This window comes from Typha latifolia, chromosome 6, assembly GCF_019914945.1.
Source record: "Typha latifolia isolate L0001 chromosome 6, TyphaL0001v2, whole genome shotgun sequence".
NCBI lineage: Eukaryota > Viridiplantae > Streptophyta > Magnoliopsida > Poales > Typhaceae > Typha > Typha latifolia.
The window spans coordinates 157,213-170,625 of NC_133091.1; the positions used below are offsets into that span (position 1 = coordinate 157,213).

Below are 13,413 nucleotides of genomic sequence, written 5' to 3' on the forward strand. Positions count from 1 at the left end.
CTTAACTGTTAGATCTTCATCAAATTGATTGATAAGAAGAAACCCTTTTTTTTTTTGTCTATTCATTGTTTTGTTTTATTAGGGAGAGGTGGAAAAATTTTATATCCCAAAAAGTTTTTAAGTCATTTGATTGTCAACGTCGTCGTCTTCTCTCTTCCTTCCCTCCTCCTCCTCGTTCCTTCATTTTTCTTTTTGCCACAGGGTTGTCGGAGTGGATAGCTCTAGGAGCCTCTTTCTCCTCCCTCCCGTTCCAACAAGGATATAATATATCCTTATAAATGTGAAATTATTTTCATATCCATTGTACTCTCCAATTCTCCTTCCACCAATATGAGACTAGATCGACCGCTCTCCTTCAAATCTTATTTGAAAATTATTTTATGATCACCAAACTACTCTCATTGTCTCACGTAGTCATTCAGTTTTTGGGTGGAAGAGCTACCCCTTCCTTATGAGTCAAGAAGACAAACAAATCCCTGAATCAAATTCCAGGGTTTGGCTCCAAAAGTTGCATCGTGTCGTAATAATCTTGTCCTAATGGTTTCAAAGAGATTAGAAGATCTATCCAACGATATATGTTATCTTTTTTCACTTTTCTCTATATTTTTTCCCATATTATATTTTCCCATATTATATATAATATGTGGAGTCGAAGGCAATGGGGAACTGGGCATATGATCAAGCAAAATTTGAATCCAAAAGCAAATTGGGTAGGTTGGGCCTGGTCGGATCCACACATAGAAGACCATATAAGAACCTCGATCCAACTATGTTTGGTCCTTTTCTTTTCGGCCCAGTATGATTCTACCCTATAAAGAAAGGGTCCATCTGTCAGGTTTTGTTTGTCGAGCAGGCATGATTTGCCAGCATATCTACCAGCAAATAAATGTGAAAAACTTCATCAACAATAACTTTCTCTTCTCCATTTTCTGTAACTCCAGATTGTCTGAAAAGGTAAGCAGTGCCATTGGATGGATAATTTTACTTGGTCGCCACTGCGCTTTAATTTGTTCAGGTTTGGATGCTCTTGGTTATTGGATTTTGGAAACTCTTGCAACAAATTAAAACTCAATCTTATTTATTAAGATTGAGTTTTATTATCAAAGTAAACAGAGAGCCTAAGTGCAAAGTGCAACCTGTACCGGGTGATTGATTTCTAATATTTTTTTTTAATATTTAAGAGCCTAAAGATTAAATATGAGCTAGATCTAGACTTAATTGTCATCAAATTCTAGTCAACACATTATATCAAATTTTACATTTTAAATCGTGTGTATCATCAAATTATTGTTCTAAACTAAATATTATTAAACTTTCGCTCTAAATTACAGTGCCATTGAGCTATTTCTTTAAATTATTGCATAATCGAGCTATCAATCGAATCAAATTAAAACTTTAAACTAAAATTTTAAATTATTAATTAATTTATTCTGTAATATTTATTTGAGTTTAGAGCTAGACCGTTACCTATTAAAAAAAGTTGGTTTGGCATCGATCCTGACACTGTGCCATGTCATCAATTGAAAGGTGGAGCCTCCCTCGCATAAGGGAGAGGATCCTCTGCGTGCACAGATACCTCCTGCGTGTAATACTTGGCAGATTCATATTAGTCGCCAAGTAATAGTTGGAAAACCAAACTTGTCCCCTCCTATGGAAGACTGCCAAGTATCCAGCGATGTGAGGTCCTGCAGCCGTGGATGCAAGGCATCGGCTCCTCTCGGATTTACGTCTTTTATCTGGCAATGACGTGGAATGTTCAAAATGAGTTATTGTTGCTGACGATCCGGAGCTGGGGACCACGCAGTAGTGGTGGACGATGACGCGGACCGGATGTGGAACCCCCATAAAGCATGGTTCATAACGCTGCCTCAAATCCGTATTCGTCCGCTTATAACCACCCGATCCCTTCAATCATTCTTTCATCCGCTCTTCCTAATCTCTCCTCTCCTCAACTTTCTCTCCAGTTTTCTTTAAAGAAAAGAAAAGAGAAAATTATCCTCCGTCTTATTGCTTCGATCCGGCGCCGAGGAATCGCTGCCTCTTTCTGGTTTTCGATCTCGAAATCATCAAAGCTCCCCACGATCGAAGTTTTTGCAGATCGGATTCAAGGATACTTTTGCGCAGAAATCGATGGCTTCACCGAGAAAGGAGGGTTTTGCGAAGGACGAGAGGCCTGGGGACTCGGATCGACCTCTCAGATCCGATGCGGGAGAGGAATCGACGGAGGCCAAGGAATCGAGATCATCTAGGCCTTCGGATGCCGCCGGTAGTAGCGGAGGCGGCGGGAGTGACTTCGCCGAGAGGCTACGGGATGCTCTCCGAGGTGAATCGGATGGCGATCTGTTGCTTGAGCACACGGATGGGGAGAACGTACTGATGCAGTGGCTCCGAGCACTAGATCTGCAGGTTCTCGGCGCCTGCCGTGCCGACGAGAGGCTGCAGCCTCTGCTCAAGCTTAATGTTTCTAACGGCGCTGCGGAAGACCGACTCATAACGCAGCTAAGCCAGGTGCGTGTTCCAATTTCTCATTCGAAAAGGTTTCGTAAGAAAACTCGATTTAGTTCCTTACTTCATAATTCATATTCATCTTCTGTATTGTTTGATGATATTTAGCCCATCTTTATCCTTCCCGATAGAAAATACGAGTTTAAATGCAAAACTCGATTCGAAAGGGTTTCATGTATTTTCTTGATATTAAGTTTTGTTATATTGTATTTGAGTCGTGAAGAGTTTAGTGGCTTTAATTAATTAAAATACAAGTTCCGAATTAAATGGGTAATTATATCAATAATATGAAAATAGAGTATCGCTAATTGAATTGGATGAGGCACACGGTGGTAGTTTATATGGTTATGAGGTAATACATATTTTAGAAAGTCCACCTATAGTTAATTTATTCCCAACGTTTACTTTTAAGACTTGACTAAAAAATATTTTCTTTAATTGACGCCCTTTTCTTTTTCTTTCAAATGCTTACCCCTGATTGTGTTTTATCTATGGCCAGCACTTTGAAGTAGCAGAAATTGGGATGTTAACAAGGTGCTTGTGTATTCCTCTTGTTTCTATGCGAGTTGGGAAGGTCAACAAGAAGGGGAACCTTTTATGCCCAACCTCTATTAGGTAGTTCACTTAATTTTGCCACAATCTGCATATTCTCGTTTATATGTGGTTTCTTGGTATGACATCAATGTATACCAGAGAAATTATCTCGTCAATATATTCTGTAGTGATTTGAATTATATATTACTTCCATTTTTTTTTTTTCATTCTGTTTGTTCATGGAATACCTTTTTTCTTTCACTGTAAAACACATTAGCTCACCTCTCCTTATTCATTTAGCTTATAATTAGTTGTATCCTATTGTAGCATAAATGAACACATGAAAAGCATTGATTGAGGGGGAATTCTAATTAATTTATGATTGATGAACAGAAGAGTGTTTGTCGTGATGATTTGTCTGTATTGGTCACAGTTTCTCTAATGGATATGAGATGGCAAGTGTTGTTAGTTTTTTGCATTACTGTTGTTTCTTGCAGAAATTCTCTTTTATTACTTTTCAGGTTAGTCCTCTTCAATTTCTTCTACATTTGACATCATTGCTTTTTCTTTTTAATGACTATGAAAACCTTTCTTATGGAATGAACTCTAGGCACATTACTATGCAGGTTAGCTCATTACTTTCCGGTGACTTTTCTGGCAGGAAAAGTGATTAGTTTATCTCTTCTAGCTTAGTTTTGCAAGTATATAGTTTAATAATCTGCATAAAGGTCTGTAACTCATATGTTGTGAAGAATAAGTGTGCACATAGTTTTACTGGTCTATAGAGTAGTGTCAACATTGGTATCAGATAGATAAAGAAGGAGCATTATGTGATTGTATCATTTGTTCAGTTTTATCTTTCTCCTTTGTTACAGAACCCTCCTTTTATATAACCTTTTTTTGTTCACAGTTTCACACTAATTGGATATTTATTGGAGGTGACAAAACAATATTTGTACTCAACATTGAAAAGAATATATGCATATCAACATCCATTTTCCATAAGGGACTTGATTAGAACAGTGGATTAATTTAGCGTTTGGGAAATTTTGGGATCTGTTGTTGTACTTGAATTTTGTTAAATAAAATGTTAAATGCCAATTATTTTGGATTCTGAGGTTAGATTTTCTTTAGAGTTCTGACATTCTGCTTTGGAGATGCTTTTCTCAAACAAATGTTTAACTAGCAAATTCAATGTAGTTGATATGGAAGATGGGGGCGGACAACATATAATCAGTTTATTTCTTTAGTCTTTGTGGTTAGAAAGGTGTAATAACTGTTCTTTTTTTTACTGTGAAGCCATGCTGAGATAGATATGTATACATGGAGGACTTCGAACAATGTTAACGGTCTGGTCAAGTTGATGAAGGGCCACTTGTCTCATGGATAGTTTGAATAGTAGTATTGAAAAAGTGAAGAAACTAGTTAGGCACAAATCCATTGGTGCAAGTTTTCTTGCCAACAGGGCATAGCGTTAACCAACTTAATATGTAATCTGTTATCTTCAAGTAAGGGCGTGGTCAGATAGGAGTTGCATATAAACCTTTTTAGCAAACCGAGTAGCCAATGATTTTTTAGCGCAATATGCCTTTTCTTTTTTACTTTTTGCAAATTGCCACCAAAGCCAAGTTGTGCTCCATACATCTGCCTTAGTTTATATCTGTCCCTTGAAACAGGACAGCATCGAGTGAAGTCCCAGTAGCATCGAGTTGGATCCACTGTTACTACTGATAAATTGCTCAATGAGTGTCAACTTAATTCTAAATGCTTGTTTTCTTCACAGAAGACATATCCTGTTAGATCCATCCCCAGTTAGCTTATCTAAGAAGATATACTTCATGTTCTGCATTTTTTAGACCAAATTTCGTGTAACCTAGATTCTTACCTAGAACTACTTTTGCAGAACAATATCAATAAGTCTATGTCATAGGAGAAGCGGTAATGAAACTGTTTCCCTTGTTGACATACATATTCATAATTAATCGAGTTATGGGGTTCATCCTACTTTCTTTTGTGCATCACTTTCTTGGCAGCTGGTTGGTTAATTCTCTCTTGCTGTCCTACCAAATAAATTGCCTTGCATGCTATTTAGATATACCTTATTTTGATCACTGTAAGATGTACTTTTACTTTTGTAGTTTCCCATAGATGTCAATATAGATTGCTTATCTAGAAGATCAAAAATTTTCTTTCTTGGATAAACTGTTGCAAAATATCCAGATCTATAATTGACTATTTTCAGTTATCTAGAATTGGGGCTATTACAGGGTTGAGGTATTGATGCATTTGGAAATTTTGATGTTGTTGTGGCCTCTCTTATAATCACCCCATCAGTTATGTTGGTGCTATACTTTTTTACTTAGTAGGATTTGTTGGCTTTTATTACCACTATCATACTGCTTAGGAGGAGTTACTCAGTAAACTTTACTAACCGGATTTAAGTTCATATAAAATTTTCTGGCTCAAAACTTGTACCCTACATATGCTGCTGTTAAAATGATTGCAGGATTCTTTCATCTTTTTAGTGATGGCACTGTTCATCCCTCCAAATAAATATGTCTTTTCATTTGTAGGTAAAGTGGGCGTGTGTGATATCTGTTAAGATCTCTGATATATGAGGAAATAAAAGAAGGTAGTTTCTTTCATGGCCTTGTGGTATTCTGCTACGTATCATGATGTCCGTCGATATCTTGTTCCGGTATTAGATAGGTTTAGACCATTAATACTGATACTATTAGAAGTTTTAAATGCACAGTTTTTGGATGATCAGTTGAAACCTTATGTTATATTGTTTCATGCCTATATTTACCTTTTTCATATGTTTACAATAGTATGATGTGGTACTTATATTATTGTATTATGTCATGGTTTGCAAGCTCATAGTTGTAGGTCTGTGCTGATTTAATTCCAGCTCGTCTTTATTACCTAAGCTCCATGCCTCCTTAAGGATATAATTGGTGCAGAATGCTGCTTTGGTGTTAGTTACTTACAATTGAACACTTGTGGTGGTTAAATAACTGTAGCCTCAGAGGCTAAGACAACCTGATAATTGACAGATTTCGCTTTTTCGCTGCATGGCCTTTTCCCATTAAGTTTGATGGTAAGTAAAAAATGGTTGATCTTTATATTTTCTCAAATTGATAATTGTCATGCTGAGGAATTCAATATATTCTGTAATTCTCACAACTGATATCTGCCTAACAGTTGGCAGATCGATTGTATTGATAATACTCATCAGATGCTGTAACTTTTTACTAGACTTGTAATCATCAACATAGATATCCTAAAAGAATACACACATTGACAAAGTAAAAGACGATAGTTGTTGAGGGAGCATGGATAGTGTTACTTTCTAATCTTCGGAAGGTCTCTGGTTTTCTGATATTATATGCCATGTCAAGGGATAGTTTCATCTATTAACCTTCCAAGTTCCAACAATGGTAATGCATGCAAATCCTTAGTGAAATTATTAGTCAGCTCGTAATTTTGCAACAGATGTTTGCTCAACTGATACAGAACTTTTTTTAGTCTGTTGTGTGTGGTGCTTTTCTTTCTGTGAAGAGTTACTATCTTATGTTCAGTTTATCTACTTTTGAGTTTATCTGCCTTCATTATTCTTACAAAACAGTCATATTGTAATTATGATGTATTGTTTGAATGGCTACTGATTGCATCATGCTTTTGCATTGATGATGCCTTCAAAATTCTTATTTACCTCCTCTTGTTGATCAGGGGGTGCTTAAATCTCACTCTTTTGCCTTCGTCCAATATGCGGATTTCGTTTATCAGTGATGATGGTCATACTGAGCGACTGGCTTTAGTGAGCAATGGCTTAGAGTACTCTGAGGTGATTATTGAGGAAATTCCAGCTGATAGTTCAGGTCGTTCATTCCAACTCAAGCTTTCTGGATCCCAAGTTTTCTACTATTGGTGTTCAGAGAAGTCAAAGCACTATGGCATGGAGTTGCTTGTGGAGGTTTTTACCTTTAATTTTTAAATAAATTTACCATTTTGATCTCATCATGAAATGCCTGGACAATTTTGCTTTTGTGATTAACAATTTTACTTGAGTATTGTTCTCATGCCTACTTTCCTGTTTACTTGTGTCTTTCAATTGTATATTCTTGATTTCATGATGATAAAGATTTCTGTGCCGAACAAATTGTTTCCAGGTGAAATTAGCCTTTTGAGAGGGATCAAAATAGCAAGGAATCGGGTGGGAACTAAGTGTTGGCCAAAGTTGGGTGAAATTGGTTGAAGTTGCCATAAGTTTGGTTAGAGCAGAAAGGGAAATGTAGTGACATGAAAGTTTATTTCTTTTCTTAGTTTCTTGATCTTTTGCACTTCTGCTTTGTCATTTTTCACTTAATTCTGAAATTAGAAATATGAACCTGCTCTATTCTCTTAGAGTTTAGAGGTCTATGAGTATAGCAATATGATGCACCAGTGTTTTGTGAATATTTGATCTAATTTGTTAGTACCTTCTTAGTATTATTCTTGATCTAATTAGTAGATGTGGTAACTGTTAGACTATTCTTTTTATGAGTGTAGATCTACAAGAATAACATAAAAGCCAACGGTAGAATTTCTACTAAGTCATAATTGTAAGTTTTCTTTTTATCTGGATCTTTGCCGTAATGACCATTCGGAAAATTTACTACTGTGACAACCTTTAGATGATATAATATTAATTGGACACACTATCTCTTTGTACTCTTACTATGGCGGATAGTATTTGGCATGGTGATATTGCTTATTTAATACTGTAATCTTCTACAGTTAACTGAAAGACGAGCTATTTTTTTCAGCCCTTGTTTTAGTGCTAGTGCTTGTGTTGTTTCCTGCTCTCTGTATGTTATTATCTTTAAGAAACCTTACATGTTTCTTATTCTTATGTGTGGGCAGATGAAGGATCTACTTAAAAGGAGACCAACTATATCCCATCTGACTGGAATTTCAGAGTCACGCCTTAATTCTTTTGGTACTCATCTCCAGGCTTATCTTCTTGGTTCGTCAAATTTTGTAGAAGTTAAATCTACTGCTTCATCAAATAACTTACTGGCTGCTTCAAACCCACATGGGTCATATTCCCAATCTTCATCTGTTATTTCCAAGTCTTCCCGTTTTCGTATCTCAGCAGCTCATACAGCAAAAGGGAATCCTGTCTACCAAGCCAGTCTCAGTCCAAGATCAAATACTTTTAAGGATGGGACTGCAAGAACTTCATCTTCTATAAGAAGTGGTGCCAGAGAGAAACTGAAGCGCCGTGGGGAATGCCATTTGATCTCATCTACCATCCCTGGCGAACCATTTGCTCCAGAATCCACATGTAAATCTCCTGTTCTCTCCAGCAAACAGTGTGAAGGTGAAAGTTTAGCAGATAATGAAAATTGTGGTTCAGTTCCTTTAGGCTTGCCCAGTGTATCGAGTTTGCCGTCTTTAGCTTTGTCTTTCAAACCTCTTGCAGCTTATTGTCCCTCATCTGAGGTTAATGTGCAGAGCACAATGTTTAGACCTTATTACTGCTGGTGTCCACCTTGCCCATCTTCACTGCAATATACCATCACCCCCTCTCCACTGCGATCCACATCTATGGAATCTTTACCCTTACCTCCTTTGACTTCGCTGTTGTCAGCTGCTGGATCCCCTGTTTCTGTGGTGCCTTCTAAATTGGGCATTGAAGCTGCTGAGCTTCCACCTCTTAATCTTCCAGCACTTATGCATGATCCACTAGTTCACCTTTCACTCCCTGTCTCTTCACTTGTTTCCTTGCCTGCATCACAATTTCCGACTTTCACGCCATTCATGTCTGATCCCATTGTGCACATCCCAGTTATTGATGTTTGCTCCTCCGGTCAGGCTTACTTAGTCAGTGCTGGACCTGCCATATCTTCAAGCATGGCTCCTCTACTTCCGGGTCTAGTAAAGCCTCTCATTTCAGAGACTGAATCATTAGTCGAGAGAAGTGCCAGGGAAACTCTTAGGAGGCTCATAGCTTCGACACCAATCCCAAACAGTCTGCAGTTGATGACTGTGGTGCCTGCTGTTTTAAACAATGGCCATGAAAACCCTTCTTGTAGCGATGTGAGTTTTTTTCAGTAATATTCTTTTGTTTCATTTTCTTTTATATAATTATGATTGTTGGGGTAGTTGAGCTATTTGGCTGTTGCTGACTTGTCTATATTCTGGGTATTTGGTAGGTGAATAAGCAAGATTTTGTTTGCGGCAGCAGCCAGCTATATGGTGGAAGTTTTGATGTAGATGCTATTGCAAATAGGTTATCGATCATGGGCTTGTACCCCTTGAAGCGAGAGGATGCTGACAGAGACGACAAGACTGAGACAAGCATCCAGAAGAAAGTTGAGGACAACGGTCGTGAGCATGATCTGCCCCATCTCCCGAGAAGTATGTAATTATCAGGATAATTAAAATGGAGTTGATGATAACCTGTCATCCAGCTGATTGCAGATAAATATCTCGTCATCCTGCTGCACACAAAAGATTGTAAAATCTTTTTTGCGCCACCACCACAGCCTAGTGTTTCGTGTAAGTTGGCAAATGGGCAGCCAAGGGTAGGGAAAGTAATTGCATGTCCTGTATTTCATTGTTCTTTTCCATTGTGGCCAGCCAGCCAAAAGTTGTGTTTGGTGGGAATTTGTAATTAATCCTTTTAACCCATCTGGACATTTCATGTTGTCATTAATTTTGATTCGTCTGGCCAACGCAAGAATTGTATATCTCTTATTTCCTTTGACGTTTACTTAATCGATCTGCTTTGGATTTTGTTAGAATTTGTGAACAAGCGCACACATGTGAGGAATACTCGGTTGGAATGTGTGAACAGTTACGCACACCTACATCTAGCCTGATGAGGTCCACGGGCTCAAGCCACCAAATTACAGAGTGCTAATGATCCTTCGATCTTTCTTTATCCACCGTTACTCACAAATAAGTCTCGTGACTCAACTACCATAACCGTCATCATCTCGAGATCTCGGGATTCCCCTTCTTGCTGCTACCCTCTCTCTCTATATATTCTAAATATAAATATAAATATGGTGCGGTTCGATTTGAGAGATCACAGTCTCTTTTCTTGGCTTCCAGAAAGAAAGGAAGGCATTAGTTGATTTCCACCGTTCTTGAGCTGGGAGCATTTCCTTCTCTTTCTTCCTTCGATCGAGCTTGGGAAATGGAGAATCGAGACTCGAAATGCGCGGAGACATCTACACTTGACGCGCGCCCATGGATTTCGTGACAGGGTACGTGGCCGACCTCGCTGACCGCGCCGCCATCCCCTAGTCTGCCGCGCGTGGCACAAGATCGACGGCTGCTCGTGGCAGCACGTGACGATCGCGTTATGATACTCCGCCGCCCCGCACCAACTCGCCACCCGCTTCCCCAACCTCCGCTCCCTCAAGCTAAAAGGGAAGCCCAGAGACGCAAAGCTTCGCTTTATTCCGGACGATTGGGGCCGGGGCATATGCGGCTCCCTGGATAGCCAAGATTGGGACTAGCTTGTCGTGCTTCAAGGCGCATTGCGGGGGATGATCGGCTCACGGATAGCGACATCAACGTGCTCGTCGAAGCGCAGGGTAGAATTCTAGAGTCGCTCAAGCTCAAAATCTGCTCCGGCTTCTCCACCGGAGCGCTCCACATGGTGGCCCTCTTTCGCAGGTGATCCTTTTCTTTTCTTCCATGTTATCTTGGACATAATATTATTCCGTTAGCTACCTAGTCATATCTTCTCATGGTCTTGATTGAGTTGGTGGATAGTTTTTATTTCCTATCGATCAATTGGTTCGTTTAGGATGGATTTTCCCTATTAATTTGATTGCAGAAACTAGCTATATTTAGATGGTTGGATGCCAGCAATAATATTCTATAGTGATGATGTTCTTGATTAATATAATTTGCTTGAGATTGAGCATCTTGAGTTGGCTGCAGAAAAATACTAGAGATGAAATGGTTCTAGTTAGACAGGTTTTGTTGTCAAGATAGGAATTTGAGAGGATATAGACTATATATGTCCATGCACGTAAAAAGTTGGAACATTTTTGGTTCATGTAGAGGAGCTTTAATTAATAAATTCGAGGAAATTTGCAAATGGTCATCTGTAAGTTGCTCTTTTGGATCTCGTCACAATACGATACTATGATTAATCAGGAGATTAGATACTCTGTTTTATACTGCCAACCAAAATTAGGGTCCTATCTCAAACAGATTCCAAAATCTAAGGAAGGTCAGGGCGGGTGAAATGTGACTAAACTTCATTTTAGAAGATGTAGACGTGCTAAATATATTTTAGAAGATGTAGACTTGCTAAATATATTTTAGAAGATATGACTGATTAATTAAGGAATACCTTAATGGGAGACCTGAAATGATCAGCTGGTGTCATGGACTAGGAAATATTCCGCCGTGGAATCTGTGGGAGGGAGATATAGAGAAGGATGTAAGAATTGATACTCAAATATATGGGATAAGTTTCTATTACAGACTTACAGTTTATATAATTATTAACAACGTTCAATCGAGCTGGTAATGGATGACAAATCAACAGGGTACGAAATTTGACACCTATACTAATGGTTTGCGTTGTAGTAGCTGGCAAGCCTTTTCATGTAGGATAACTCTGCTAAATGTTTTCCTTTCTTTACACAGTTTAGTTGCTGGAGTTATATGTTGTTTTGCATGTATTTGAATTGCAATTAATTATTATGGTTATCAGTGCATAATTTCTTAGGAAAACTATTGTACATTCCATGCCTGCAATTAATTTCCAATGCAACAAATAACGCTTAATTCTAAATTGTATTAACAGCTCCCTTAGAATTTTAGTTTTGACCAGAAGTACAATTGCTGATCTGATCTTGCTCTAAACAATTCTGTGCTGGAGGCTTTGCATTTCACTGGGACAGAGCTCGAATTCCTGGAAAGTGACTTGAAACTACTTGCTCAAAATTGAAAGTCGTTGAGTTCCTTGAAGGTAGATTGCTATTCTGCTTCTGGTCTAGTTAGGCTTAGCATTAAAAAATATTTCTGTTGGGAGGCTACATTATGATAAGCAAGATGTCAGAATATATGAAAAAATCGTCTTTCCTTTGACACTCTGCAGCTTGGGTCTCTTCTTTACAGGGAATTATGGGATGCTCACAATATCTCCATGTTGTACTGCACTAAAAGAGTTGTACATGCATACGAGATTTCACAATGCAAGGGACCAACCTAGGATGATAGCAGAATGCCATAATCTAGAAATACTCAGGGTAATTATCTTGAATAGTTTAAACCTTCTGTGATTGCTGATTTGTTATTTTCTTAATACTTCTTATATGTTTGCTCAACAGGTAAGTTCTGCAATTGGAAGTTCAGGAGTAGCTGTTGCTCATACACGCAAGAAACTACGGAGACTCAGAATTACAAAATGAAGTTTAAACCAAGTGCACGGCCTGATAGGAACCGAACTGAGGACAGTAGCTTTGAACTGTCGCAAATTTGAATATCTACCGGTTCTGATTGATTTAGGGACTCACTGCAAAAAACTGCTTAGTTTGCATGGGGTCCATCCAATCGTAAGATAATATCCCGTTGACAATGGCGTCCGTGCTTTGGTAGGAGGTTGCACTAATCTCCGGAGGTCATTACTTTGCTTGGGACCTGGACACCTTACGGATGACGGTCTCTGTGCCATTGGAAAATGCGGCAAGAAAATCCAACACTTGGTGCTGAGCCATGTTGCGGAGCCAGATGCTGGATTAGAGCGTTTTGCAGTACAACTTCCCCCGAGCTTGCAGAAGCTCGAAACGCGGGACTCTTACTTTAGTGAAGCTGTTATGGTCTGCATGGTACATCTGCTGCCTTCTTTAAAATATTTGTAGGTGGAGGGAGACAAGGTTTTCCTAACCCCTGAGATGATTAAGGGCCTTAAGTCCTTGGCAAGGTCCTTCTGGAACGTAGAGGTCATTCTTTCAGGAAGGCTCGTTTATGTTCCTCAACAAGACAAATTCATTCTTTCAAGAGAACTTGGGTACTATTCCGTTGCTGGAGAGAGGTCAGATCGTCCAACATCCGCGATACATTAAATTTACAGAAGTCGACTCTAACATTTTCTCGCCAGATTAATTCCTCATGTAATTTCTAACTTTGTCTGCTGATAGACATGTCCATATGTGTTTTCTGTATCAACCTTTACCAAATTGCGTGAACAAAACTGTAGACACCTCTCTTTTGTGAACTGTAGTTGCAACTGACTATTGGTTCATTGGAAAGCAATGTCTGGAAAATTACTGCCTTGCCTTGTGAATAGTCCCTTACCATTTCCTCTATTACTGGTGTTTATTCATGGGAACGTGTCTTTGAAATGTGAAACTTGCG

At 38.7% G+C, this 13,413-nt stretch overlaps 1 protein-coding gene and 1 long non-coding RNA gene across 7 annotated transcripts; both read left to right on the forward strand.

The window, feature by feature from the left end:
- Positions 1-1,876: 1,876 nt before the first annotated feature.
- LOC140790434 (uncharacterized) lies at positions 1,877-9,830 on the forward strand. 5 transcript variants are annotated; one of them, XM_073140529.1, is made up of 7 exons: positions 1,877-2,508; positions 3,005-3,120; positions 6,772-7,015; positions 7,945-8,020; positions 8,177-8,404; positions 8,507-9,123; positions 9,240-9,830. In XM_073140529.1, exons 1-7 carry the CDS (start codon positions 2,131-2,133, stop codon positions 9,450-9,452), a joined length of 1,872 nt encoding a protein of 623 aa, XP_072996630.1. In that variant the 5' UTR covers positions 1,877-2,130; the 3' UTR covers positions 9,453-9,830. The 5 variants fall into 5 exon arrangements, with proteins under 5 accessions (XP_072996630.1, XP_072996627.1, XP_072996629.1 ...); XM_073140526.1 differs by having other exon boundaries at positions 7,945-8,404; XM_073140528.1 differs by having other exon boundaries at positions 8,177-9,123.
- Positions 9,831-10,124: 294 nt separating this feature from the next.
- Positions 10,125-13,320, forward strand: LOC140791070 (uncharacterized). 2 transcript variants are annotated; one of them, XR_012109516.1, is made up of 4 exons: positions 10,125-10,713; positions 11,861-12,025; positions 12,175-12,305; positions 12,387-13,320. It is a non-coding gene; the product is annotated as an uncharacterized lncRNA (long non-coding RNA). The 2 variants fall into 2 exon arrangements; XR_012109515.1 differs by lacking the exon at positions 10,125-10,713 and having other exon boundaries at positions 10,731-12,025.
- Positions 13,321-13,413: the final 93 nt, after the last annotated feature.